This window comes from Corylus avellana, chromosome ca5 (genome assembly GCF_901000735.1).
Source record: "Corylus avellana chromosome ca5, CavTom2PMs-1.0".
NCBI lineage: Eukaryota > Viridiplantae > Streptophyta > Magnoliopsida > Fagales > Betulaceae > Corylus > Corylus avellana.
In genome coordinates, this window is record NC_081545.1 from 19,845,018 (window position 1) to 19,870,489 (window position 25,472).

The following is a 25,472-nucleotide window of genomic DNA, read 5'->3' on the forward strand; positions in this document are numbered from 1 at the left end:
AATTAAACAATCCCCGGCAACGGCGTCAAAAACTTGTTGTGCCAAATACCCACCTAAATTAATTGGCAAATACTTGGTACGTTTTAACTCGCAAGTGCACAAGATCAAATAATAGTATAGTGCGGCAAATACGAAATCATTCCCACGAGGATTGTTGATTTTGCTTAGAATTGATTGTCTAAATTAAATATCAAGATTGTCACGAAATTGATATAATGAAAAGAGAAAAAAATAAGTGAAAAGGTAGGGCTTTGATATCCACCACTAATCTTACTCAAATAATATAACAATATGCCAATGTTCCAATCATATCAAGACTACTTAATGTTTGTAAACCTAAGGGCATGGGTGTATACTCTAATTCTTTTCTTTCTCAAAGGATTTAGCATGGGTGTATACTAAGTTGTTCTTTAAGAAAGTATAATTCAATGGAAATTGACAAACACATGTGACATTCTGTAGATTTTTTGATTTAAAATAGAGTTATAAAGCATTTTGGTATATATTAAAATGTTTTTATAAGTGCTATTAATAGGATATATATATATATATATATATATATATATATATATATATGCACGTGGGAGTTTATAGTTACATATATAAATCTATATGAATATACAAGAGGATCCACTAAAATAGGACTTGAGAGTTTTTAGCCAATTAAAGTCTCCTAGAATCTAGGAGGAAATTGTTTATTACAAACTCAACGTAGGCCTTTAAAAAAAAATTAAAAGAGAGAGAGAGAGAGAGAGCTTTTATTAATTAAAGCCTTTTGCCTTCTTGGTTTCCAAGAAAAGAACAAAACAGCATGTCTTTATCCCTTCTATGCATTGACAATTGTATCTCATGCATAAGCCTATTAGGTATCTTGAAGCCACGTACTGGACATTTGTCCTTCTGCATGGATTCCCCATATCCATTTTGACACTTGTCTTTTAGCTTGATTTTTTTTATTATATCTCTCTCTCTCAACTCTCCTTAGTTATAGTATAAATACCCCAAAAAGCTTCCATTATTCCTCACCCCCACACAGTAGAGAAACACAAGCAGGAGGTTTATTTCAAGTTTTTCTTGCAATCTCACTCTTAGCACAGTAGCGATGAGGAACTATTGCCCTCTTTCTCTGTTATCATTTTGTTTTCTTGGAAAGAGATTGATGATATGTTATTATTTGCTTCTTATGGGTATTTTAGGATTCTTATATGGGTGGTTATTTAAGGAGTTTGTAAAAATGACTCTTATTATTGAAATGTTAGTTCTGTAGGTTTTATAAAGATTATATATATGCAATATTTTGTGTAGACAGATTTTTTCATATATGTTCACATAAGTATAGTGTTTTTGTGATTAGATTTTATACATCCTATAATAATAATAATAATAAATAAATAAATAAATAAATAAATTTTTAGATATGTAAGACTTGTAGGATAAATGAATAGCACCCCACACATGTATATATATATATATATATATATATAGTCACGTAAGGTTATGTGTGTATATAAATATATATGCAACATTGTTTTTGTGTATATAAATATACACAGCATTGGGGATTGGAAATTTGATATCATAAGGACTATATATATATACCTGTGCAATATTTTTGGGATATGATTTTATATGCTTACACATGGGGTCCGTACACACACACACACACACACATATATATATATATATATATACATATATATGAGTATAACACCAAAAACCCCAACAAAATTTTATTATAAATCATTTGGAAAAATGTTGGGGATTTTACTTACATGATTGCACTTCCTTTTATATTTTAATGCAAAGTTTTATTCAATCATATGCCATGGTGTAAGAATTTTTTTATATTACAATTATCTCACTTTTTATGAGTTATGCATGACAATGATTATGAATGAAAAGAGCTCTCAAAGTTCATGGCATAGCATTCAGTTACAGATGAGCTTACAGATCATATGAAATGTTATATGTGCATTCATGCTTATAAATGTTTAACCCGAGATACGATTATAGTGACGATTGGTACCGCATAGGGTAGCATGGCAAGCACACCGAAAGACGGTTACGAGAAGGTGTGGGCTACCGGCCAGGTGGCCTTCACCTAGGGAAGTTCCCAACCTGGTAGCTCTCCCCTGTGATGACAGGATGAGCATATAGGTCCTCCAGGACAAGCCAACGTGCGCCGCTCACGGTAAATTTGTGGTGTCGGGTCAAAAGGGTAAAACAGTAGTTTTAAAAGAAAAGTAAAAGGAAGTGCTTGCTCATCTCATAAGTTACTTGCTATTCTTGTATTAATTGTCAATTATTTTATTATTTGTGCATAACTGAGATTATGGCATAAAATCTGCATAGCATGTTTTATAGCATCTTGGTGTTGTGGCTACTTACTGAGTTGTCGAACTCACCCCTTTTGCCTTTATTTATTTATTTTTTTTCAGATGCCGCTATACATAATAGTTTTAAGAATGGGGCTTCTAGCAGGTGTCCTTATACTTGAGGATCCGATCATATGGCCTTATGCCTGGGATACATGGACCTACTGCTTTGCGAAGCCATAGGAGTTTCAGAGCCTGGGATTCCAATGGGTTGCAAGGATCAAGCCATAGCTGTGCAGTCTTTTGTTTTTTTGTAGACTGCACATTTTTTGTTATTTTGTATATAGGAGGACATTGACGCATGAGGAGGCTATAACCTCCCTATAGTAGTCACTTTTGGTTATGCCTCCTAACAGGGCTTGAAATGTTTATTTTTGGATTCTCAGCTCATATGTATACAAGATCTTATAAATGTTCAAATTAAAACACTAGTTCTATATAACTTTTGCCTTCCTATCTTTCCTTGGTTTAGTATTAATATAATGATATCTAATAATTATATTCCTTAATTGTTGCGATTTCCTTTTAAGTTCGTGTTTCCCCTATTCACCTTTATCGGGGGCGTGACAACACATGAGGCTTAGGGCATGGATGTATACTCCCGGTTCCCCATGTTGATTATCCCAAGAACCTGCAAAGATATCTTTTGTCACTCTATTAAGCATAGGACTTGATCATCCAAATTGACTTAAATAACTAATTCATACCACATGCATATGTTGGTTAAACACATTCATATAAGGAATTCAATAAAGCGAAAAAAAATTCAAGTTAAGCATCACAATATGATGATCACAAAGGCACCAATATTGAAATATTAAAGAGACATGATTAGGGCTTCAATCTAGCTCTACTAAAGTATTTAGTTACACATAATTAAAATAAAACTAAAAAGAAAAGGGAAAGAAGAAACTAGAAACACTTCTTGAAGTAGCCTCTTATTTCTCCCTCAAGAATTGTGTATTGAATTGTATGTTTTTCCTAGAGCCCTAGAGGTCTATTTATAGGTTTAGAAAAATCCTAGAAGTCCTAGAAACACTAGTAAACTGTCTTCTGCGCTCGATTGCAGTTGGGAAACCTAGTTTTGGTTGAAAAAGGACTATTTCCGCAAGTTGTCATGTGAGCTGGCACAAATACGCTCGATCCTGGCCCGTGTGTGCTCGACCGCAAGGCTGCGCTCGATCTCATGTCTTTTGCGCTCGAGTGCAGTTGCATCGATGCTTCTTCTTGTGCGTGCGAGTGCTCGCTTGCGCTCGCTCCTTGGTTGAGGTGCTCGAGCACTGATGCACTCGAGCTTAGGTGCAGAGCGCTCGATCGCACTGTGTCTGGTTGCTTGTGCATGATCCGAAAACTTCTAGCTTTTTTCCAAATTGCCCTTTAAGCCCGATACTTCCAGAAATGCTTCCTATTCTTCAATGACCTACAAGAACATAGAAATCACAAAAAGGAAATAAAATAGCAAAAAATAACAAGGCTAAAAAATTAACAAGTGTAAATTAAGGGGTTAAAATATGAATATTTTAGCACTTAACAATAAATCACTATTTGATTTTAATCCAGTAGTAATTTTGAAAGTGATATAACCTTTATGGGATAAAAAGGGAGAAAAAAATCCTACTTTCTTGAATTAGTCTTAATAATTATTGTCGATTTAAGTCCAAAAAAGTAGGTTTGTGGTGTTGGGTTTCTTATACTTAAAGAGAAGTGCTAGGAAGCCAAACAAATGAACCTAGAAAAATTTCTAAACTGACGTGGCAAGGGTTTTAAAATTAAAAAAGTGCAATTCTCTCTCCCTTGTCTGCCACTCATAGTCTGCCACATTAGTTTGAAAAAAAAATTTTGATTCATTTGTTTGACTCCCTATCACTTCTCCTTAAAGAGTCACTATGGCCATTTTGTGAAAACTAGTACGGTAATGATCCAACTTTGTAGACTTACGTTAGTGGAAATTTTATGTCCCCTTCTCCCGCATTGAATAGTAAAAAAAAAAAAAAAGGTTAGGGGGCAAATTTGTCATTTAGTAATGTCTAGCTAAAACAGAAAAAAAAAATCATTTTTTTAGTGGAAGTTCTTACCTCATGCTTTGCCAATATATCAAGTGCATCCTCACGTATCCACTACAATTTCTAGGAATTTTGGGATATTCTTCACGAACAATTTCTTTTCCCATGTCTCGAAGCAAATCGTGCATTTTGAGCTGGTTTCTCTTATCAATTGAAAGAAGACATCACTGAATGAGGATACTAATTCCAACCTCTGCAAAAAACCACAAGCATCCAATATTTGTATAACATAGTCTTTGTCCATTCAATAAAGAAACATGATATCCCAAGGAATATATCATTTTTGGTAGTATAGCGTAGTACATCAAAGCTTATTCTAAGCTTTTTGTTTTTAATTTGATTATGTGGGATCCTTTTCAATTTCTCCAATGCACTTTTCCATTCTTGAATGCTCCTAGAAAAAAAAAAAAAAAAAAAACCCAAAACTTCAAGAGCTTGTGGTAATCCTCTGAAATAAGCAATGGCACTTCTTGACAAGTCTATATAATCTTCTGTGGGAGAACAACTCCTAAAGGCATGACACCTAAAGAGTTCGAGAGATTCATTTTCACTCATTTCCTTCACTATATATACTCCGTCCACTTCAAGTGCCTTTAGCAATTGCCCATCTCTAGTTGTTATAATAATCCTACTTCTTGGGCCGAACCAGTCACGACTTCTAGCTATGGCATTGAGTTGCTCCAACTGGTCTACATCTTCAAGTATAACAAGTACCCTTCTATTACGAAGTCTTTCTTGTATCATACTAATTCCTTTATCAACATTATTCATCCTTATCTTGCTTGTCTTCAAGATATCATAAAGAAGCTGTTCCAGAACTTGACCATCAGGTTGCTTAGAAGTTTCCCTAATATTTGCAAGAAAACTTTTACCTTCAAAACTATGAAAAAAGTGGTTATATATGGCTTTAGAAATGGTTGTTTTCCACGCCCATTCCCCAAATTCCTACCTTGCGGACATCATCAGCTCCAACCCTTAACAATGAAGTGGTGGCTTGTAAACGAGAATATATTCCAACTGGATAGAGTGTGACATAGAAGTACGTGTTGTTAACTTCCCTTAACTTCCCTTCAACAATTTTCCTAATAAATTTACCTTCATGCCTGCAAATTATTTTAGAAATTGGGTAGAGTCAAATCATACAAGTAATCATTTGAAAATAGTAAATATTTCATGATGGCAGATAAAAACTCCGCATATATTAGACATTATCCCTAACACACTAGTACTTAAAATACACTTGGGCTAAATTTGAAGAAATTAAACTTTAGATATCATAAAATAATGTTTCATAGACAAATATATCTAAACATTTGTGAATCTATGTAAACATTTGTGAATATCAACTTAGTTAGCTGCTAAAATTTCCCTTCTTTCATACAAAAATCTGCACATCAAATCCCCACTAAACCATGAGACTTCTAAAGAAAAAGGTATACCTCTTGTTATGTATATATATTGGACCAAAAGAACGAATAAAAGGAAGTTAAAAAATAAAAAAATATAAAAAAGAAGAAGAAGAAAGTTGATGCATATTGAACATAAACTCTGATCACATTTAGACTTATTCCTTGCTAAATCCAATAAGATTGAGCAATGACTTATAACACATTGCAAGGAATACGGTTCCATCCTGCTATTATCATTATTTTTGTCCATCAAATTTGAAATCTATAATACTAAAGTTAAAAGATCTAAAAATATTGGCGCACTGTTTGCAGTGTTTTTTAGATCCCACCTAAACAAATTAGCCTCCTCAATCAAAGCTCTCCTCCACCTGAGCACCTAGTCAGTGTCCAACAAGTAACACTCTTCATGTTCCAAAAAGGCTTAAGCAAAACTACCTGTTTGATTGCTCACATCCGATTGTTCAACATCATCGAAGATAGGCAGAACCAGCTACCTCACTATATGTTCTTCGTCACTCCATGATCTTCACAAGTTCCTCTAAGCACCACCTAGAAGCTGCGTAGTTCCGGGAGAAGACGATGACAGAGATTTTGGACCTTTGTATTGTCGACAACAATTCGGATGTAATATCTTCTCCTCTTTGGAGCTCATTGTTGTCTCTGAATGGGTTTATTCCGGCATCTCTTAGAGCAAAATAGAGGTGGTCGATAAAGTTCTTACGCGTGTCTTCACCTCTGAAACTCTAGAAGGTGTCATAGGTCGAGCTGGGATGAGAGGAAGAAGATGAGGAGGTGAAGGCACTTGCAGCCATGGCCTGAGGAGAATTGGAGAAAAGTTGAAAATGGCAAAGAAGACGAAATTCAGAAGGGTTGGGCCAGCTATAATTAATGGCCACTTCAAAGCGAGAACAACTTTCTTTTTTTAAGGGGACAATTTGTTCCAATATCCTTTAGTGTGTGGGTGTTTTTTTTTTTTTTTTTTGTAAGTTATAAGTGAAAATTCTATATACGACTCCAAACGACACCTATTCTGAATGTATAGGTGTTTCACACAATATTATGCGGAAATAGATCTGACCTAACAATTAATAAACAACCAAAAATATATGAAACAATAAACAATAAACAAGACAGATATTTTGGTTACGAAGAGAAAACCAATTAGAGAACTCTCTAAAAGTAAAACCTCTCCGGGGCAGCCAAACCCAGGAAATCAACTAACTCAGTAAAAGAATAAAGGATTACAAGACGTTCACACTTACAAAACCTTTGCAATTGACACGATCTTGTATAAGACAAGCGACCCACTTGCCTTCTACCGCAGTAGCCCTTTCCAGAGACAGCTGGCACAATCCTTCTACGTGATCTCCCTTCACCGGAACTCCGGTTGACTCTATATCACAGACTCTCTTAGCACACGACAGCGAATTCTAGATCCAGAAAATTCGTCTCATACAGATCTGTAGAGATCTATATATAGAATACCAAGACACCTAGTCTAGTTAGGATTCAATTACACTTAAATTAAACCTAGCAGACTACGGGCCGTCTAGACGGTAAATGGGCTCGTCCGGACGGGACTCTTAAAACACGGGAAATATTGCTCTCGTAAGTGGTCTTCCGGACGCCGTTGCTGATGGGCTTGCTACTCTTTTTTCAACAAAAACATTTTTTCTTTTGTATTTATTGTATTTGAAACAAAATCTTATATTTGCAAATCATTGTAACAGGGTGTTGTTAGTTTCCAGCACCCAACATTATATATATATATTGTAACATTTATTGCAGATTTTGACCCTAATATTTTTAGGTCAGTTTTTGCTTTGCCTTAAACATTTACAAAATCTAGGAGGCAGCGATAAGGAGATAGTGCGAACAAAATACGTGAAGTTCAATCTCAGCTTAAATAGGGAACTAATCTTAGATTATTCAACTGAGGGCACGAGGATCTATTCTAAAACTTCAATTTTTTTTCTTCACGGACTCCTAAACAATACACAATTTTGGAATGTAAAATCGCACTCTAAATCAAATACTATTTTTCCCTGCAATGAAATCATTTTAAAAAACTGAAATCAGAATGAAAAGCCAAACCATGAAAAATAGTTTAACGTTTTAAAAAATGAAACCTTTTTTTTTTTTTAACAGAAATTAAAGAAATTTTTTTTAGTCAAACCAAAAATGTTTTTTTGTTAGCTATTATTTTATGTTACTCTAAATACCAAAAAATACCAAAAGTACTTTTCAAAAATCATTTTAGACTAAAACAAACACGAAATCTGCAAAAAAAAAAAAAAAAAACTATACCTCTGCCACCAAAGTGCGACAAACCATCCTCACATGCCAAAAACAACCACAAGTAAGGCCAATATAAACAAACTCGAAGGAAATCAAAGGAAAACTATACTTTACCCTCCCAAAGTTTAGGGCGATTTTCAATTCGACGACCAATGTTTCAATTTTTGCAATGCACCCCCCCAAACTTGCAAATTTTTTTCAATTCGACCAATTTCATCCAAAAATTCTCATATTGACCCTAATTTATTATTTATATTTTTTATAAAAAAAATTAAAAAAAAAATATTCGGGGTGGCCATAGCACCCTTTGGCCATCTGGCCATTTTTGCAACCCCAATTTTTTTTTTTTTTTTTGGTTAATAACTTTTTTGGTACCTGAGTTTTCACTTTTTTATTTTTTTTCCCCTGAGTTTTAAAACATGACAAATTTAGTACCCAACCTCTGGGGAAAAGACAAAATCAATACCTCTGTTAGTTTCGTCAGTCCTACTTAACGGGTTTAGTAGGAAAATCAACAAGGAAAGCTTAAAACTAGTCTCTAAAATTACCTAAAAGAACTTGACATGCAATAGTGTCTGAAATAAAAATAAATTCTTGTCAACTCGGCAACACATTATTTCCCTTGTTTTCTCGGCAACCAAACAGAGGCAGCTCGTTTTTTTTTTTTTTTTTTTTTTTTTAATTTTAATTATTTTACTTTTTTTAGGTTAAAACTTTCATTGATTTTCCTACTAAACCCGTTAAGTGATTTGTGGAACTCAACAGTATTGATTTTTGTCTCTTACCATAGGTTAGGTCTTAAGTTGTCATTTTAAAACTCGGGGAGAGAAAAAATATAAAAGTGGCTAGAATGCAGAAAAAAGTTATTAACCCTTTTTTTATAAAAGATAAAAAGTAAAAATGAGGGACAATATGGAATTTTTGGATAGAAATTGGTCCGGAATTGAAAAAAAAATTACCAAGTTAAGGGGAGGTGCATTCTGAAATTTGAAACATTGGTGGTCGAATTGAAAATCGCCTTAAACTTTGAGGGGGTAATTTTCCTGGAAATCAAAGACCCAAGCTATCCTTGACGAACGTCAAATCAAAGGCCTCTCATTGTCAATTGTAATAGCTTATTACTCCATTTTCTCAATTCCTTTCATTGTTAACTGTAATAGGCCTAGCTAGGCGGTTATATGATTATTTGCTGTTATCCGCATTAGCGCTTATAAGTGGTTACGGTTACACCTCGAGTCCATATGATGAGGAAGCTATTAGATTCGTTTTTCTCACGTGTTTTATTTAAAAACATACATATAAATCATTCCTAAATAGATTTCAAAAAAAAAAAAAAAAAACCAAAAAATACTATCACCCAAACATAAATTTTGTATTATATTCAATTTAATTCACCTCCGTACCTAAACATATTTTCACAATTTTCTTTTTTGTTTTATAGACCATCGATCTAAAAATAATGTTAGAGAGTTATGAACTCATAACTCTCTCCATGTTATCAAAAATTCTGACCTACATTCAAGTGAAGATAAGGAGCATTAGTTGTAGCATTAGTTGTGATAAAGATATTCTTTATCACAACTAATGCTACAACTAATGCTATCATTATCTTCACTTGAATGTTCATTTGAATTCAGTTGATAACTGTCTAACATTGATCGCGCATGTGCCATTGAAGTCAAGCTGGGTTTTGGGACGTAATTTCAACGGCATCTTTTTTGGAGGTAATGGTTGGAGGGGGGCTCGTAATAGAACCATCAATATGCCTCGAAGATGTTGGCATTTGATGATAGGCAAGATAGCAAGCTCCCGAACTAGATAATTGGTTTGTTTGTGAGGGAAAGAAGAGGGAACAGTAAGATAAGGCATGGGGTTGGCAGAAGTGGATGAAGCAGCCATTAAAAAAGGAGGGAGAAAAAAAATGACGTTAGCCTAGGAATGTTTTGATACCATGTAATAGAAATATAACTTTAGTGTTTGGATTATCTGCCTTACCATCAATTGTGGTTAAGACTTTGTATATATAAATAAAACAGAGATTACAAATATAAATTCAAATTACAAATAGTTTATAGATAAGATAAACTAGCTAATATTATATTTAGGAAAAAATACACTTTACCCCCCTGAACTATCTATCAATTTGCACTTTGACGTCCAATGTTTAAAAAGTGACACTTGACCCCCTCAAAGTTTAACACAGTGACAAAAAAATCCATCAGTTTATTTTGGCTGTCACTTTGGATGGAAACCTAGTCATGTGTGTGGCACGTGACACTTTTCAACCAAAAAGTTCGAAAATGCCCTCGGGGGTAAAGTGTAAACATTAAAAAAAAAAAAAAAAAACTTATTTAAAAAAAGAAAAAGAAAAACTAAACTAAAACAAAAAAACTCGGGTTAATTACCTTTTTAGTACTAAGGTTCACACTTTATTTATTTTCTTACCTAGGTTATAAATCGTATCACAGATGGTACCTAAGTTATGAAAAAATACCAACTTGGTACCTCCGTCACATTTTGTTAGCCCAAACTAACGGACTGTCATGTGTCACCCCTAAAAAATGCCACATGTCCTTAAAAAAAAAATGGTTTAATAACTGGCTGAGCCACCCATAGGGGAATTCGGATCCTCTCCAGTACTTTTGGACTAGAGAGGCCTCCAATTAATGGCCAGGATGGCCTTAGGAGAATCATAGGGCCATTCTCATGCCACGTGTCCCACCTATTAAAATATATTAAAATATTATTTTTTATTTTAAAAATAAATTAAAATTAAAATAATATAATAATATTTTCTTTTCAGTTTTTTTTTTTTTTTTTTTTTTTTGCCCTTGGGGTGGCCGGACCACCCCAGGGTCCGTTTGGCTTGGGAGGGTGGCCAAGCCACCCAGAGCCAATAGGTATTTTAAACCCACTGTTTGGCCCTTGGGGTGGCCAATCCACGCCAGGGGGGGCAAACTCCCTGTTATTTTAGAAGACCACCCACAGGCAAGCGGTGGCCCTTGGGGGGGTGGTTGGGCCACCCAGAGTAGCACAAAACTGAAATATATATATGTCTTATTGTACAATTTTAATTTATATTTAAAAGCAAAAATAATATTTTTAATATATTTTAATATGTAGGACATGTGGCACGAGGATGGCCCTAGGGACGGTCTAGGGGTGGCCGAAACCACCCCGAAAGGACAAAATGGGGTGGCCATAATTTTTTCAATTTTTTTAGGGTTTATCTTTTTTGATTTTATTTTTTTTAATTATTTTTTTTTTTTTATGACATGTGATGCCAAATTGGCATTGTTTTAGTACTTGTGGCGCCAAATATTTTTAGGACATGTGGCATTTTTTGAAGGTGACACATGGCAGTATGTTAGTTTGGGCTAACAGAATGTGATGGAAGTACCAAGTTCGTCTTTTTCCATACGATCCGGCTTAGGTGCGGTAGCTAGTTGAAAACTACCGCACCATGCGGTAGCCCAAAACTTGGTGCAGTTTTGGGAAGGGAAAAAATAGGTTTTTTAAAAAATATAATAAACAATTATTTAAGAATTAAAAAATATAAAAAACTAATAATTAAAAATATTAAAACAATTAAAAAAGTTTAAAAAACTAAAAACTAGAAAGAATTAAAAATAAAAAACTAAGGGTAGCCCCTTGGCCATTAGAAAGAAACTCCAAGAACACTGACGCCATGTCATCCGGGTGATCCTTCGTCTCTGCATGATGTTCTTGCAGATTTGGTGCATGTTCTTGCTCCATCATATCCATAAAATCCATGCCTTCAAGGGAAATCAGGGAGAGGAGGGAATCAGAGAAAGCACATGATAGCCTTCACCGATGCCGGAATCGACGAAGATCGACCCCATGGCCTTTGGGAAACACAGCTCAGAGGCGCCATTTGTGAGTGATATACGAGGATTACATATTGAAATGGGTGTTGCTGGTGGTGTGAAATACAAGGACCTCTTGTTTTTTGGAGTTTTGGGTTTCTTTGAATTTTTCCTTTTGGCTTCCAATTTTTTGTCACTTTCTCGAGAAAGTTGGAGGAGGATAATGGAAAGGCAAGTTAACAGGTGAGATAATCGGCTGGACCTGCAAAGGATTGAATTTTTCAAATGGTTTTGGGGTGGACGGCCACCCCAGCCCTATCATTTTTTTTTTTCTTTCTCTTTTATTTTTTTAATATTTTACTTTTTCTTTTAAAAAAATTATTTGTTTATTGCCCAAACTGGGTCGTTTTGGGCTACTGCATGGTGCGGTAGTTGAAAGCCGAATCCTTTCCCATAACTCAGGTACCATCTATTGTACGATTTGTAATATAGGTGAAAAAAAAAAAGAAAAAAGAAAAGTGAGAACCTTAATACTAAAAGGGTAATTAACCCGAGTTTTTTTGTTTTAGTTTAGTTTTCCTTTTTATTTTTTAAATAAGCCTTTTTTATTTTATTTTTATTATGTTTACACTTTACCCCCTGAAGTAATTTATGTTTACATTTTACCCCCGAAGTAATTTATGTTTACGCTTTACCCCGAGGGCATTTTCGAACCTTTTGGTTGAAAAGTGTCACGTGTCACGCATATGACTAGGTTTCCGTTCAAAGTGACAGCCAAAATAAACGGATGAGTTTTTTTGTCACTGTGTTAAACTTTGAGGGGTCAAATATCACTTTTTAAACATTGGACGTCAAAGTACAAATGAGTGAATAGTTTAGGGGGTAAAGTGTATTTTCTCCTTATATTTATCCGAACTAATGCTATCCTTATCTTCACTTGAATGTAGGTTTGAATTCTTGATAACAGTTATCAGTTGATAACTCTCTCACACATAATACTAGGAGTTTATCTGTGAGAGTTATCAAGAAGATGCTTCACACATAATACTAGGACATCAATTGTTTTAAGGGGAAAATTCACTTTACTCCTAAAGTTTCAGGTGTTTTTCAATTTAAACCTCAAAGTTTAAAATTGGCAATGTACCCTCTAATGTTTCAAAAATTTTCAACTTAAACCTTCTTTACTAATTTCCGTTAAGTTGGACGAAATTTTTTTAAATAAAGCCTGATGGTAATTACGTAATTTCATAGATTTCCGTTCAATTTGATGAAAATTAGTAACAGAAGGTTTAAATTGAAAATTTTTGAAACATTAGGGAGGTACATTGCCAATTTTTAAACTTTGAGATTCAAATTGAAAAACTCCTGAAACTTATGGGGTAAAGTGGATTTTTCCCTTGTTTTAATGTTCTAGGAGTTTCTTTTCCTAGAAATTTTTTGAACTTATAGAAGTAAGTTAATAGATTGAGCTGGGATGTTTGAGAGACATTACAAAAAGGCAGGTTTTTATCAAGAAGATGCTTCACATGCATAATTTATTTGCCATTATCACCAAATCGATATAATATTTCTATAAATAACATAACTACTGCAAAACATAGAGGCACAATAACAAACAAAGATCAAAACAATAACAATCGTAAAAGAGAATATTAAGAATTGAAATTCAAACTCAGAGATTGAAAATACTCCACTAAAGCCTCAAGAAATCGTTAAAACAATTCCAGAATCAATGTAAAAAAGATGAAGAGAAAAAAAAGAATCAACATTGAAATCTTTGAATACAAATCAAATCTCCACAAAAACCCAAATACATAATTCAAATAATTATCGAAAGAATCGAATGGGTCCAAATGAGAAACAATCATGAAATGCACTTACTTATTGTGATATGAGCTTTCTTTGTTCAATCGTGATCTATCCTCATTTCAGCACTATGATCATACCTCAATCTTTTAGCCTCTCGATCGTCGTCAAAGCAACCATGGCTTGATTCTGCTTTATCATCAATACTATGTTCACACCTCAATCTTTTAGCATCTCGTTCATCGGCAAAGCAACCATTGCTCAATTCTACTTCATCATCACCAAGGCCTATTTTAGACTCGATTGCAACCTGATCTATGGACACATCTCTGTCATCACTAATAACAATGGCATTCTTATTCGATGTAGAGGCATAATGAATAATTTGTCCATCAATAACCCTCTCGTATATTAGGCAAACCCCTATCTTCTTAACATTGATTTCTGACCCAAAATCTGCGATAACCTCTACTTCGTCACCGGCCTCCAAATTGAACTCACTTTTAGGAAAATTGATTTGCCAAATGTGATCTTCATGCGACATTTTTAGAGCAATGCTAAATGGCCTTTCATTTTGCTTAATGGTACTCTTGGTTTTATTGATTACGGAAATGCTAGGAAGATCAGAAGAGACCCCAATCTTGCAATTGTCATATGTTGAATAAACAATGCATACAGTGAACCCTTCCATATTACGATCAATGATGTGAGGTACTTCAAAACATACAGAGCGTCCCTCATCCTTATACGTAAACCAATCAGGTATATCATTATTAGGGACAAAAATGCCAAACGTACTACCAAATCCACTCAAAGTCCATTCCTGTAGCCACCAAAAGCATTATGTATATAAGCAGTACCATAAACAAATATGAGAGAGAGAGAGAGAGAGAGAGAGAGAGAGAGAGAACCTGTAGGATGCTTTCTTTAAAAGTATTTGTTAAATTGCTGCACCCTTCCAGGCTAAGGAAGTCAATGCGCTTCAACATCTTATCCAAGCCAGGAATCTCGGCTAATTTGTTGCAGTCAGTGAGGTACAAAGCTTCCATATTTAAGATATTTGATAGATTTGGCAATCTTTCCAACGCCATGCAGTATGATGCATCCACCGCAGTCAAACTTGGTGGTAAATCTGGAATTGATCGAAGCTTTGTGCAATAACCCAAAAAGAGATCTTTAAGGTTCGGAAGACCACCAAGGCTCGATGGTAGGCTACAAAAATGATTGTTTTGTAGATCTAAAGATTGAAGGGCACATAAACTTCCAAGATCTTTAGGAATTGCATCATCTGATAAATTGCAATTACTGAGATTTAAATCTCTTAGTGAGTTCAAACCTTGTAGTGAAGCAGGCAACAAATTGACTGGCTTGGGACTTTTCCTTGGGAATATCCAAGACCAAAATCGTGAAGAGAATGACTTAGATGGTGATCCTTTGCACCCACACAGTGACAAGTATTTGAGGTTCTTTAGCTTTACTATGGTACATGGCACTTGTCTTATGGCAGTGTTATCTGCAAGAAAAGTTGTCAAGGATACCATCTCCCCCAATTCGTCAGCCAAATTGTCAAGTCTAGAACAACCAGAAAGAATGAGAGTTTGAAGAGACTTCAACCTATAGAAACTCTTTGGCAAACTTTGAAGACTTCTGCAATCTTTAAAATTAACCAAAACAAGATTATTAAGATCTCCAATAGATTGGTGAACCTCAAACAAACTTGTACAATCTTTGAGTATTAGTTTCTCAAGATTAGGGAGTCTTGCAAAATTGGGGGTCTGAACCACGTAATGGGAATGACTAAGATTTAGGAATTTCAACTTCTCGAACAGTTGCTGAACAAACGAGGAAAGAAAGAAACAAAATATTAGCACCAAAATGTCAAAATTTATGGCTTAATGGTTATGAGTATAATATACCTCGGAATTTTTCCAAATTTGCGTGAGATTGCTATGTCGCAAGTCAATCGCAACTAGGTTTCTTGAGTAAAAGTTGTTTGGAAAAACTTTTACAGGGAATCCATGCCAACAGAGCCACCTTAAATCTTTAGAAAGATGTTTATAATCTCCGGTAAGGTGGACATGATCAAGGTGGAGTAATCTCAATCTCTCCATCTTTATAAATGGTCTTGTACTGAAAGTCACATCACTTAATCTTGGAAATTTTAAAGTAAGTCCTTCAATTGCTTCAGGTCCCTGATAAGAAAAATATTAATGTGATGCACTTTTAAAGTAGTTATATTAAAGTTGAGAGTTTTTAATGTACTTACAAAAAAACAAAGGGAAAACTACACATATAATTCCCTTGAACTAACACTCTATTTGCAAATACCTTCCAACTTTAAAATGTAACAATCAACCCAATTACGCAACACTTTGAGGTTACCCCCTTTATTAATTTTTTTTTTTTTTTTGGTAAATTGGACGAAAAAATCTTCGCATGACCAATTTGACATTTTCTTTCCAATATACCCCGCATTAGATGTGTAAAAATATAATTAACCCCCCTTACATAAATAATAATAATAATAATCTACCGTAGCCTCCACTTGCCATGAAGATTCATGGCAAGGTATGGGTCACTAGGGCCCAAGACCCATAACATGGTTGTAGGTCTCCATGGCCAAGACCCACCATGACAACAACCTAGCTTTTGGTCTAGGTAGACTCACATTTAGGTCGTGCGTCTCCATAGCCAGGGGAGGATGTGGGTGTCTGGCCATGACCTCCTCCTCGGTCAAGCTATGTTGAATTAATTAATTTTTTTTTTTATTTTTTTTATTTTTTTATTTTTTATGTTTTTCTTTTCACATATCTTATGTTAGGTATAATTGTAACGCCCCAGGAAAATTAATTAACTGGTAATTGAATTCATGGTTCTCCTCAACCTTATTCGTCTCGGAACAAGACTTAGGGGGATCTTATTCTCTCTGGAGGGAGACTACAACGAAAGACTTTAAATAAAGGACAGAGATAGCAATAATTTAAAACCACAATCATAATATCGAGATTGAAACGGAAAGCATCATAACATAGATAGATCTCCAAATGTATCGGTTAGAGATCGGCCACCAAATATAATACATATCACTAATAGCTATTTCGAATAAACTAAGGGTTACGTCTAACTAAGTAAAGCATAATGATGATCTTGAGCAACTCCAGAAGAATAGATATGTCGGCATCCCACATCGACTTGAGCCATACAGGGTCCAAGTCCTAAAAATTGATCTTGATCAAATCCTTTATAATGACTAGGTGTCGTCGAATCTATTCTCAACTAAGCTAGCTAAACAATGCAATTATATATAATGGAGGTGAAAGAAAACAAGGGTAAGCCCGACGACTTAGTGAGAAAAAATGCACCCAATGTACATGTCATTTGAATGATGATCTCCGTTGTTAATAAATCTCATGCAGCATTGTGATGTGACAAGTTTATCATGGATGCAATATAGATATAATATATGTTGTAATTATGAGAATCTAGTCATAGTTCAAACTATATGGTCTACTCAAGATATTACCCATTCTCAAAAGGGTTGGCATTGTCCTGAGGAACCTGTAATACAATGCCGGTGCCCCGACCATTGTACACTACCATTCATAAAACTAACAACCCGACTGAGTTGGACCTCGGGTGGCTCCCACTACTAATGATGTATGTTCTGTAGTGGCTCGTCAATCAAACATGGTTGCAACCATCACAAAACAACCATTGGATCCAAGACCCATATAACACACACCCATTTGACTATAGAGTTGACATGTATAGTAAGCCCATGATCGTTATCCCACACGTACCGGTATACCGTGGCATATGATGCAATTAGTATTATTCGTCTCTTACATCCATGATTTTAAAAATCTCACCATGTTCATTATCTTACTTAGGCAACACATATTTTCACAAAATTCATAATAGAACAAAATGTATTTCATGAGAGTCGTAAAGATGTATGTTTAGTACACATAAAACAATCATGCAATACAAAAAAATAACGATAAGTATTCATGTGAGTTTGTACTCACTTGTATCATAAAGATCCTCCAAATAATCCTCTGGGTGTTCAACACTCTCAAGATCTCTGAATTGGCCTATCATCAGTCCTAAATCTGAACTAAAACGAGTCCTTGTTCTAAACTACCCAAAACATAGGTTCTGCCTGACCAGTGAACGTTCTGTCAAACTATGTGAACATTAGGGTTCGAGGCCGAACGTTCGGCCAGAAGGGTGCGAACATTCTCTATTGGGCAGAAAACTCATCTCAAACCAAAGAGGCTTCTAATCATTTCTAAACAAGTTCTAAGACTACAAAAAAGTTCCTAACACACTCGTAACCTAAAATAATATATTCGTGCAAAATAAAACATGTAAAACACGATTGAAATGCTAACACATGTTTAAACCAAGATTAAAACCTAAAACAACAACATAAGCCCAAAACTAACAACCAAGCTATGGAAAACACTTAACTAGAGTAACAACTAGGTAAAGAATAAGCCAAGTTAAGGAGGTTACCCCTCTAGAGCAAGAACCTCAAAGAAAGCCTTCATTCTCCTTCTCATAACTCACAAAACACTCAAGCATAGTTTTTTTAGGGCTCAAAGGGTAGAATGAGACTTAGAAGGGTGTGGGAGGGAGTATTTATAGGGCTGAAAAAGCTGAGGGCGCAGCTGTGACAGTTCTACAAAGCATCGAACGTTCGGTGGTCCATGACCAAATGTTCGGCGTACTGTTGGCATAGTGATTTAGAGTTTGCAGACGTTCGATCATCACCAAGTGGGTCAAAATTTGGTCAACGAACGTTCACTAGTCCCCTTGCGAACGTTCGGTTTACTATTTTACCCAATGGTTTCTTGGTTGTAGGTCAAACATTCGATCAAAACCGAAATGCCCCAAAATCTTCCCCCAACGATCCCTAATGAACAAGGAAATCTTGCTAACCCTCCAACTAAACTAATCACAGCCTAGTAATTTACCCGGTGCACTACAATAATAGTCAGTTAAAGTCAAAATTAGTCATGTGGTAAATCTTCCATCAAATTTAACAGAAAATGCTAGCATATGGGTTAAAATGAAGGTGTTGCGTAATTTGGGAGAATCAATTGTCACTTTTGAAAATTTGGGAGATGAGGTGTTTGTGAATTCAATATAAGTTTGACAAGAATAAATATAGTTTCCTGAAAAGAAAATATAAACATCTTTGTAGTGTTCACCACAAAGCAAGTAATATGTAACCTATAGTTTGCACCGTAAAATTATAAGAAGGGAAATGCCCAATTTTTCTAATCCTCTTATCAATATTTGAGCCAACAAATGCATTCTTGTCGAGTATTTCATTTAGCTGAGGCCAGCTTACTATAATATAACCACGCATGCTTGAAAGTAACAAAATAGTAGAATGAAGTTAGCAAAGAAAACAAATATGGGCCTTGTGAAATGATAATTTCTCCCTTGAAATGAGATACTGGAATCAAAACCAATCATTTCTTTACAACACCACCCAGAACGTACCATTTCTTCGATATAAACAAAGAAAAAGAAAACACATTTTCCCCCCACCTCCAATCTACCTCACACACATCTGCTTTAGCAACACCACCCACCTATTACAACAATCAGATACACGTGCATGGCACATTCTATACTTTCCATCCAAATTAATTGGTGGATTTAACTAATTATAAGCGAGCCAATCAAAACAGAAATTTCAACTTAAGGGATGAATTGCAATAATTTAAATTTCAAGGGTGATTTAAATAGGTTAATAAGTTAGAGTAAAATATAAATCATCCTTTAATTTATTTATTTTTATTATTATTATTATTTTTTTTTTGTTATAGTGGAAGTTCTTACCTCATGCTTTGCCAACACATCAAGTGCATCCTCATGCAACCATACTCTACTACGCTTTCCCGGTATTTTTGGGCATTCTTCACGAACAATTTCTCTTCCCATGTCTCGGAGCAAATCATGCATTACGAGCTTGTTTTTCTCATCAATTGAAAGAAGACACCGCTGAATGAGGACACTAATTCCAATCTCTGGAAAAAAATTACAGGCATCCAATATTTGTATAACATAGTTTTTGTCTATTCCGATAAAAAAGAATGATATATCAAGGAATATATCCTTTTGAGTACTATCACTTAATCCATCAAAGCTTATTTTAAGTTTTGTTTGAATTTTATCATCAGGGATCCTTTTCAATTTCTCCAATGTACTTTTCCATTCCTCCTTACTCCTAGAGAAAAGAAAAGAACCCAAAACTTCAAGAGCTAGTGGTAATCCTCCAGAATAAGCAACAACACTTCTTGACAAGTCCATATAATCTTTAGTGGGATAACTATTCCTAAAGGCATGCCAACTAAAGAGTTCCAAAGACTCATTTTCACACATTTCTTCGGCTATATATACTTCGTCCACTTCAAGTGCCTTGAGCAATTGCTCATCTCTAGTTGTTATAATAATTCTACTTCCGGGCCCGAACCAATCACGACTTCTAGCTATGGCATTGAGTTGCTCCAACTTATCTACATCATCAAGTATAACAAGTACTCTTCTACCACGAAGTCTTTCTTTAATCATAGTAAGCCCTCTATCAACATTATTCACCTTTATCTTGCCTATCTTTAAGATATCAGAAAGAAGTTGCTCTTGTAATCGAACCTGACCATTAGGTTGCTTAAAAGTTTCCCTAATATTTGCAAGAAAACTTTTACCTTCGAAACTATGAAAAATTTGGTTATATATGGCTTTGGAAATGGTTGTCTTCCCTATTCCACCCATTCCCCAAATTCCTACCATGCGGACATCATCGGCTCCAACCCTTAACAAGGAAGTGATGGCTTGCACTCGAGAATTTATTCCAACTGGATAGAGTGTGACATATAAGTACGTGCTGTTGACTTCCCTTAAAACCTCTTCAACAATTTTCCTAATAAATTTGGCTTCCTGCCTGCAAATTATTTTAGAAATTAGGTAGAGTCAAAACATACAAGTAACCATTTAAAAATAGTAAATATTTCATGATGGCAGATAAAAGCTCAACATATTTTGGCCAGTATCCCTAACACTCTAGTACTTAAAATACTACTTGGCCCAAATTTGAAGAAATTAAACTTTAGATGCCATAAAATTATGTTGCATGCACAAATCTATGTAAACATTTATGAGTATCAACTTAGTTAGCTGCTAAAATTTCCCTTTTTTTTTCATACAAAAATCTGGACCTCAAATCCCAACTAGACCTTGAGACTTTTAAAGAGAAAGGTATACCTCTTGTGATGTATATTGGACCAAAAGAACGGATGAAGAAAAAAAAAAAAAAAAAAAAAAAAAAAAAAAGAAAAAGAGGGAAGTATATATGAATATGCTCTAGTATAAAATATGAAAATTCTTTCTGAGATAATTACATATATCGAAGTTAAATTTGTCAACTTTAACTTGATATTATCTGTGTGGATCTATTATTAAAAGCAAACCTTTGATTAGCTTTTATTATGATATTTTCGGGAAAATTTGAACATAAAATCTTATCACATTTAGACTTTTTCCTTACTGAAGCCAATAATATATATTTTTCAATGACTTCTAATGCATCACAAGGAATATGGTTCCATCCTGTTATTATCATTATTTTTGTTCACAAATTTGAAATCTATATCAGTAAAGTTAAAGATCTAGAAATGATTGGCTACAAGGCACTTACCCGTCTACAGTGTTTCTTAGATCCCACCCAGACAAATTTGCAGCCTCAGTAAGAGCTCTCCTCCACCTAATCACCTTGTTTATGTCCAACAAGTAACGCTCTTCATGTTTCAAAAATGCTTGAGCAAAACTACCCGTCTGGTTGCGCACATCCGACGGTTCAACATCGTAGAAGATAGGTAGAACCAGCTACCTCACTGTTCTTCGGCACTCCATGATCTTCCCAAGTTCCTCTAAACACCACCTAGAAGCCGCGTAGTTTCTGGAGAAGACGATGATAGAGATTTTGGACCTTTGTATTGCCGACAACAGTTCGGATGTAATATCTTCTCCTCTTCGGAGCTCGTTGTCATCTCGTATTGATTCCGGCATCTCTTAGGGCAAAATAGAGATGGTCGGTGAAATTTTTGCGCGTATCTTCACCTCTGAAACTCAAGAAGGCATCATAGGTCCAGCTTGGATGGGAGGGAGAAGATGAAGAGGTGAAGGCACTGGCAGCCATGGCTTGAGGAGAAATGGGGAATAGTGGAAAATGGCAAAGGAGACGCTTACAGCTCACATGGATAGGGTCAACTCTAATTTATGGCGTGGAAATATCAGGGATATCCAACTTCTACGCGTGAACAACTTTTTTGATATTTCTGATAGGATCCGGCTTTTGCACGCATAGAAGCCAGACCATGAAAACAAACATCACCCCTTAAAACAAAAGGTCATTGTGCACATCAGAACCTGTAAAAAAGGCCATTATTGCCATCACTGTGCACTGCTCAGTGTACAGTAACGGATTTCACATCAATATGCACTGTACATGTACAGTGCTGTGCTGTCCACGGTAATTCAAAACAAACTTTGATAAAAAAAAACATAACTTCTATTTATAAAAACGGCATCAAACTACATAAATCCATATACAAAAGACACACAAATTATACAAACCATAGAAAACAACATCAAACTACATAAACACCAAACGTTGAAGAGCTTTACAAAAGCAAAAAAGTTTTATAGGGTGAAATTCTTAAATGATGGAGGGGTGGAGTCTATCAACACTAATTCTAATTCGATAATAGCAATTTCTCTTTTTTAGTGGTTATAAATAAAAGTGGATAATTTTGCCCAAAAAAATATATTGTAATAACTTATCTATTTAAAAGCTATTATATTATGAGTATCTTTCGGTTTATTTTATTTTTTATTTCTATTAAATAATAAAAACTTTAGATAGAATTCACACTTAAATATGCTTGCAAAGAAAAGGTGTCCAAAAAAATTAATATACACATTCTTAAAATTAGACTTATAAAAAAAAAAAAAAAAAAAAAAAATTAGTGTTAACGCACGTGGTATGCTAGTATCGAAACAAAAGCTCTAAAGCAGAAAGCAGCGGCAGCAGCATCGCCAGCAACGATTTTCTTTTCCTCTCCATAGTCGTTCTTCCCTTTGGCCTTCGCTTCCTTGCTTCCTCCATCAGCAATCCCTTGCTCCACCCCACTTCCAAAGTATCTCTCTCTGTCTCTCTTTTATAACAGAAAGTAAAGCATGAGGCTACTGAGTGCCACTTTCCTCCACTCTCATCCAAACCGAACAGTTTCCTCCTCCTCCTACTCAGTGAATTCATTGCTGAAGCCAGCGGCACGCAGCCGCCGAGGAATCTGTCAAGGCGATGACAGATCAGCAATTCGATTACAACCCCATCGACGACAGCGAGCTCGTGCCCTACTCCCTCGCGCCCATCATCCCCATCCTCCGCGTCGCCAATGAGATCCAGAAAGAAAACGGCAGAGTCGCGTATCTCTGTAAGCACTCTCGCTCACGCACGAACTCACGATCTTTAGTTATTTAAGTTGACTGCGGTACCATTTTCTGTTATATATTATTGTAGTTGTTAAATAATATGATTTTTTTTTTTTTTTGGAAAAAATATGTGCCTTTATTCTTATTGTTTTGAGTGGACTCACTCTGAATTAAATTGAATGGTGAAGAATTTAGAAAACTATTTCAACTCTTTTAGTTTTTTAATTTTTAATAATTTATCATGAGATAATGAAATTGTAACTGAAATTAGATATTTGTTTCTGAGATATGGAAATTATCATAAATATGTAATTAAGAATTTAGGAGAATATTTAACATATAAATATAAAACTGTTATTTCCAGAACAATATAAAACTGTATATATATAATATAAATGAATGTCGAACCAAAACAGAACAATTGCTTGATGGTTAAACCCTCTTGCACAGACCCGTCATTACAAAAAAAAATATTTTTTTTCCTGACATGCGTTTTCTAACTTGTTAGGTAGTCTGACACGTCAGAAAATTTTTTTGACAGAACATTTTTGACGTGTGTCAGGCGTTAAAATTTTAGGGGTCAAAAACGGAAAATGAAATATATTTTTGAATCTCCCCGCTTTAAGAAAAGGAAATATATTTTTGACCCTTTTATGGCGCGTGTGGTACATGCACCCAACATGCGAGTGGGCTTACAATCGGGTAGTCGCAAGCTTACAATCGAGTAGACGACTTCATCCCCTACCTTCAGCTGTGTCTGAAATTTAGATATGGGTCGAGTCTTTCCCTATACAGCCTATACATGTCTAAAAAACGGGTTTTCTCATTTTTTTAATCAAATTTTCACACAGAAATCCGATCTTAAAGCATGATTTTGGTTCAGAATCATAAAATCTTTTGATTTATGGGTTAAGAAACGTATGGGTATTTAAAACAATGAAAAAATCATCATTTTAAAGAAATTAAATAGCTTGGCTGAAAGTCTTGTTTTGAAGATTCCAAAATTGGCAAAAAATATAGTATTTTGGACAATCAAAATCAACAAGATTAATCTTCTAAAACCACAAAAGCATCAAACATTAAATTTCAAAGATCCGGCCAAACCATGAAACCACCCATTATGAAACTTGAACCCAAAACAAAAGTTTCACAACAACAGTCCTAATACAAATTAACATTCAAATTCAAGAAACAATTAACAAAGTCATACTAAACAACATGGCACATAAGGAGGTTTTGATACTACTAATGTAAGAATTTAGGAGAATATTTAACATATAAATATAAAATAAAAACATTAACCTCTGGCCATTGTTGCTTAAGTACTTGAATTGAGTAATCCAAAAATTCATACTTAAACGTTTTGTTGAATTTGGAATCTTAGTACCAATCCTAGAACCCTTACAGTATATTTGAGAGTGATAGATAAGAGTTTTTGGCTTATCTGTTTCTCACATTCATGTTGTGACTGATAAAAAATCACATGCTTATTTATAGATAGACTAAGACTCTTATCTATAATCAAACATTGCTTCCTTCCATCAAGGGAGACAACATTTTGTGAAATAAAATAACATTTCACCTTCAGTAGTTATCTGTATATTTGAGGGGAAAATACACTTTACGCCCATGAAGTATCCACCCATTTTCGTTTTGATGTCTAATGTTTAAAAAGTGACACTTGACCCCCACAAAGTTTCAGATGTTAAAAAAAAAACCCATCCGTTTATTTCGACTGTCACTTTGGACGGAAACCAAGTCACGTGTAGGGCACGTGACACTTTTCAACCAAAAAGTTCAAAAAATGCCCTTGTGGGTAAAGTTTAAACATAAATTACTTTAGGGGGGTAAAGTGTAAGTATAAATTACTTCAGGGGAATAAAGTGTAAACATAAAAAAAAAAAATAATAATAAGGGGAAACTTCACTTTGGTCCCCTGAACTTGCAGCCGATTTTACAAACTCTCCCTGAACTTTCAAATCTCTCACTTTGTACCGCTGAACTTTGATTTGCTCTCACTTTGGACCTCTCTGTTAGTTTTCAACGTTAAGCTCAAACAATTTGACTTTTTATGCCCATTATACCCCCACCCAGTCCACTTGAAATTTCGAAAATGCCCAAAACTACAGCACCCACTCCAGCCCAAAACGACACCGTTTTGGGCACTAAAATTATATTATTTTTTTC

At 34.9% G+C, this 25,472-nt stretch overlaps 3 protein-coding genes across 3 annotated transcripts in view; 1 reads left to right on the forward strand and 2 right to left on the reverse strand.

The window, feature by feature from the left end:
- Window positions 1-11,919, reverse strand: part of LOC132181909 (uncharacterized) — a 15,219-nt gene extending 3,300 nt beyond the window's left edge. The window contains exons 1-3 of the mRNA XM_059595134.1: window positions 11,831-11,919; window positions 5,388-5,541; window positions 5,012-5,245 (exon numbers count right to left, since the gene is read on the reverse strand). Of these exons, the coding sequence (XP_059451117.1) occupies window positions 5,012-5,245; window positions 5,388-5,541; window positions 11,831-11,919 (477 nt within the window). The remainder of the gene's footprint in view (window positions 1-5,011; window positions 5,246-5,387; window positions 5,542-11,830) is intronic.
- A 1,797-nt stretch (window positions 11,920-13,716) lies between these two features.
- LOC132183113 (disease resistance protein RUN1-like) lies at window positions 13,717-22,159 on the reverse strand. The gene is made up of 5 exons (XM_059596510.1): window positions 21,490-22,159; window positions 19,635-20,736; window positions 15,695-15,970; window positions 14,690-15,610; window positions 13,717-14,601 (listed from the first exon to the last, which is right to left on the reverse strand). The coding sequence occupies exons 2-5, from the start codon at window positions 20,583-20,585 to the stop codon at window positions 13,879-13,881; spliced, it is 2,871 nt and encodes a 956-aa protein (XP_059452493.1). The 5' UTR covers window positions 20,586-20,736; window positions 21,490-22,159; the 3' UTR covers window positions 13,717-13,878.
- Window positions 22,160-22,843: 684 nt separating this feature from the next.
- The window catches only part of LOC132181910 (callose synthase 7-like), an 11,260-nt gene continuing 8,631 nt past the window's right edge, over window positions 22,844-25,472 (forward strand). The window contains exon 1 of the mRNA XM_059595136.1: window positions 22,844-23,287. Coding sequence (XP_059451119.1) covers window positions 23,155-23,287 — 133 coding nt within the window. The 5' untranslated portion in view covers window positions 22,844-23,154. The remainder of the gene's footprint in view (window positions 23,288-25,472) is intronic.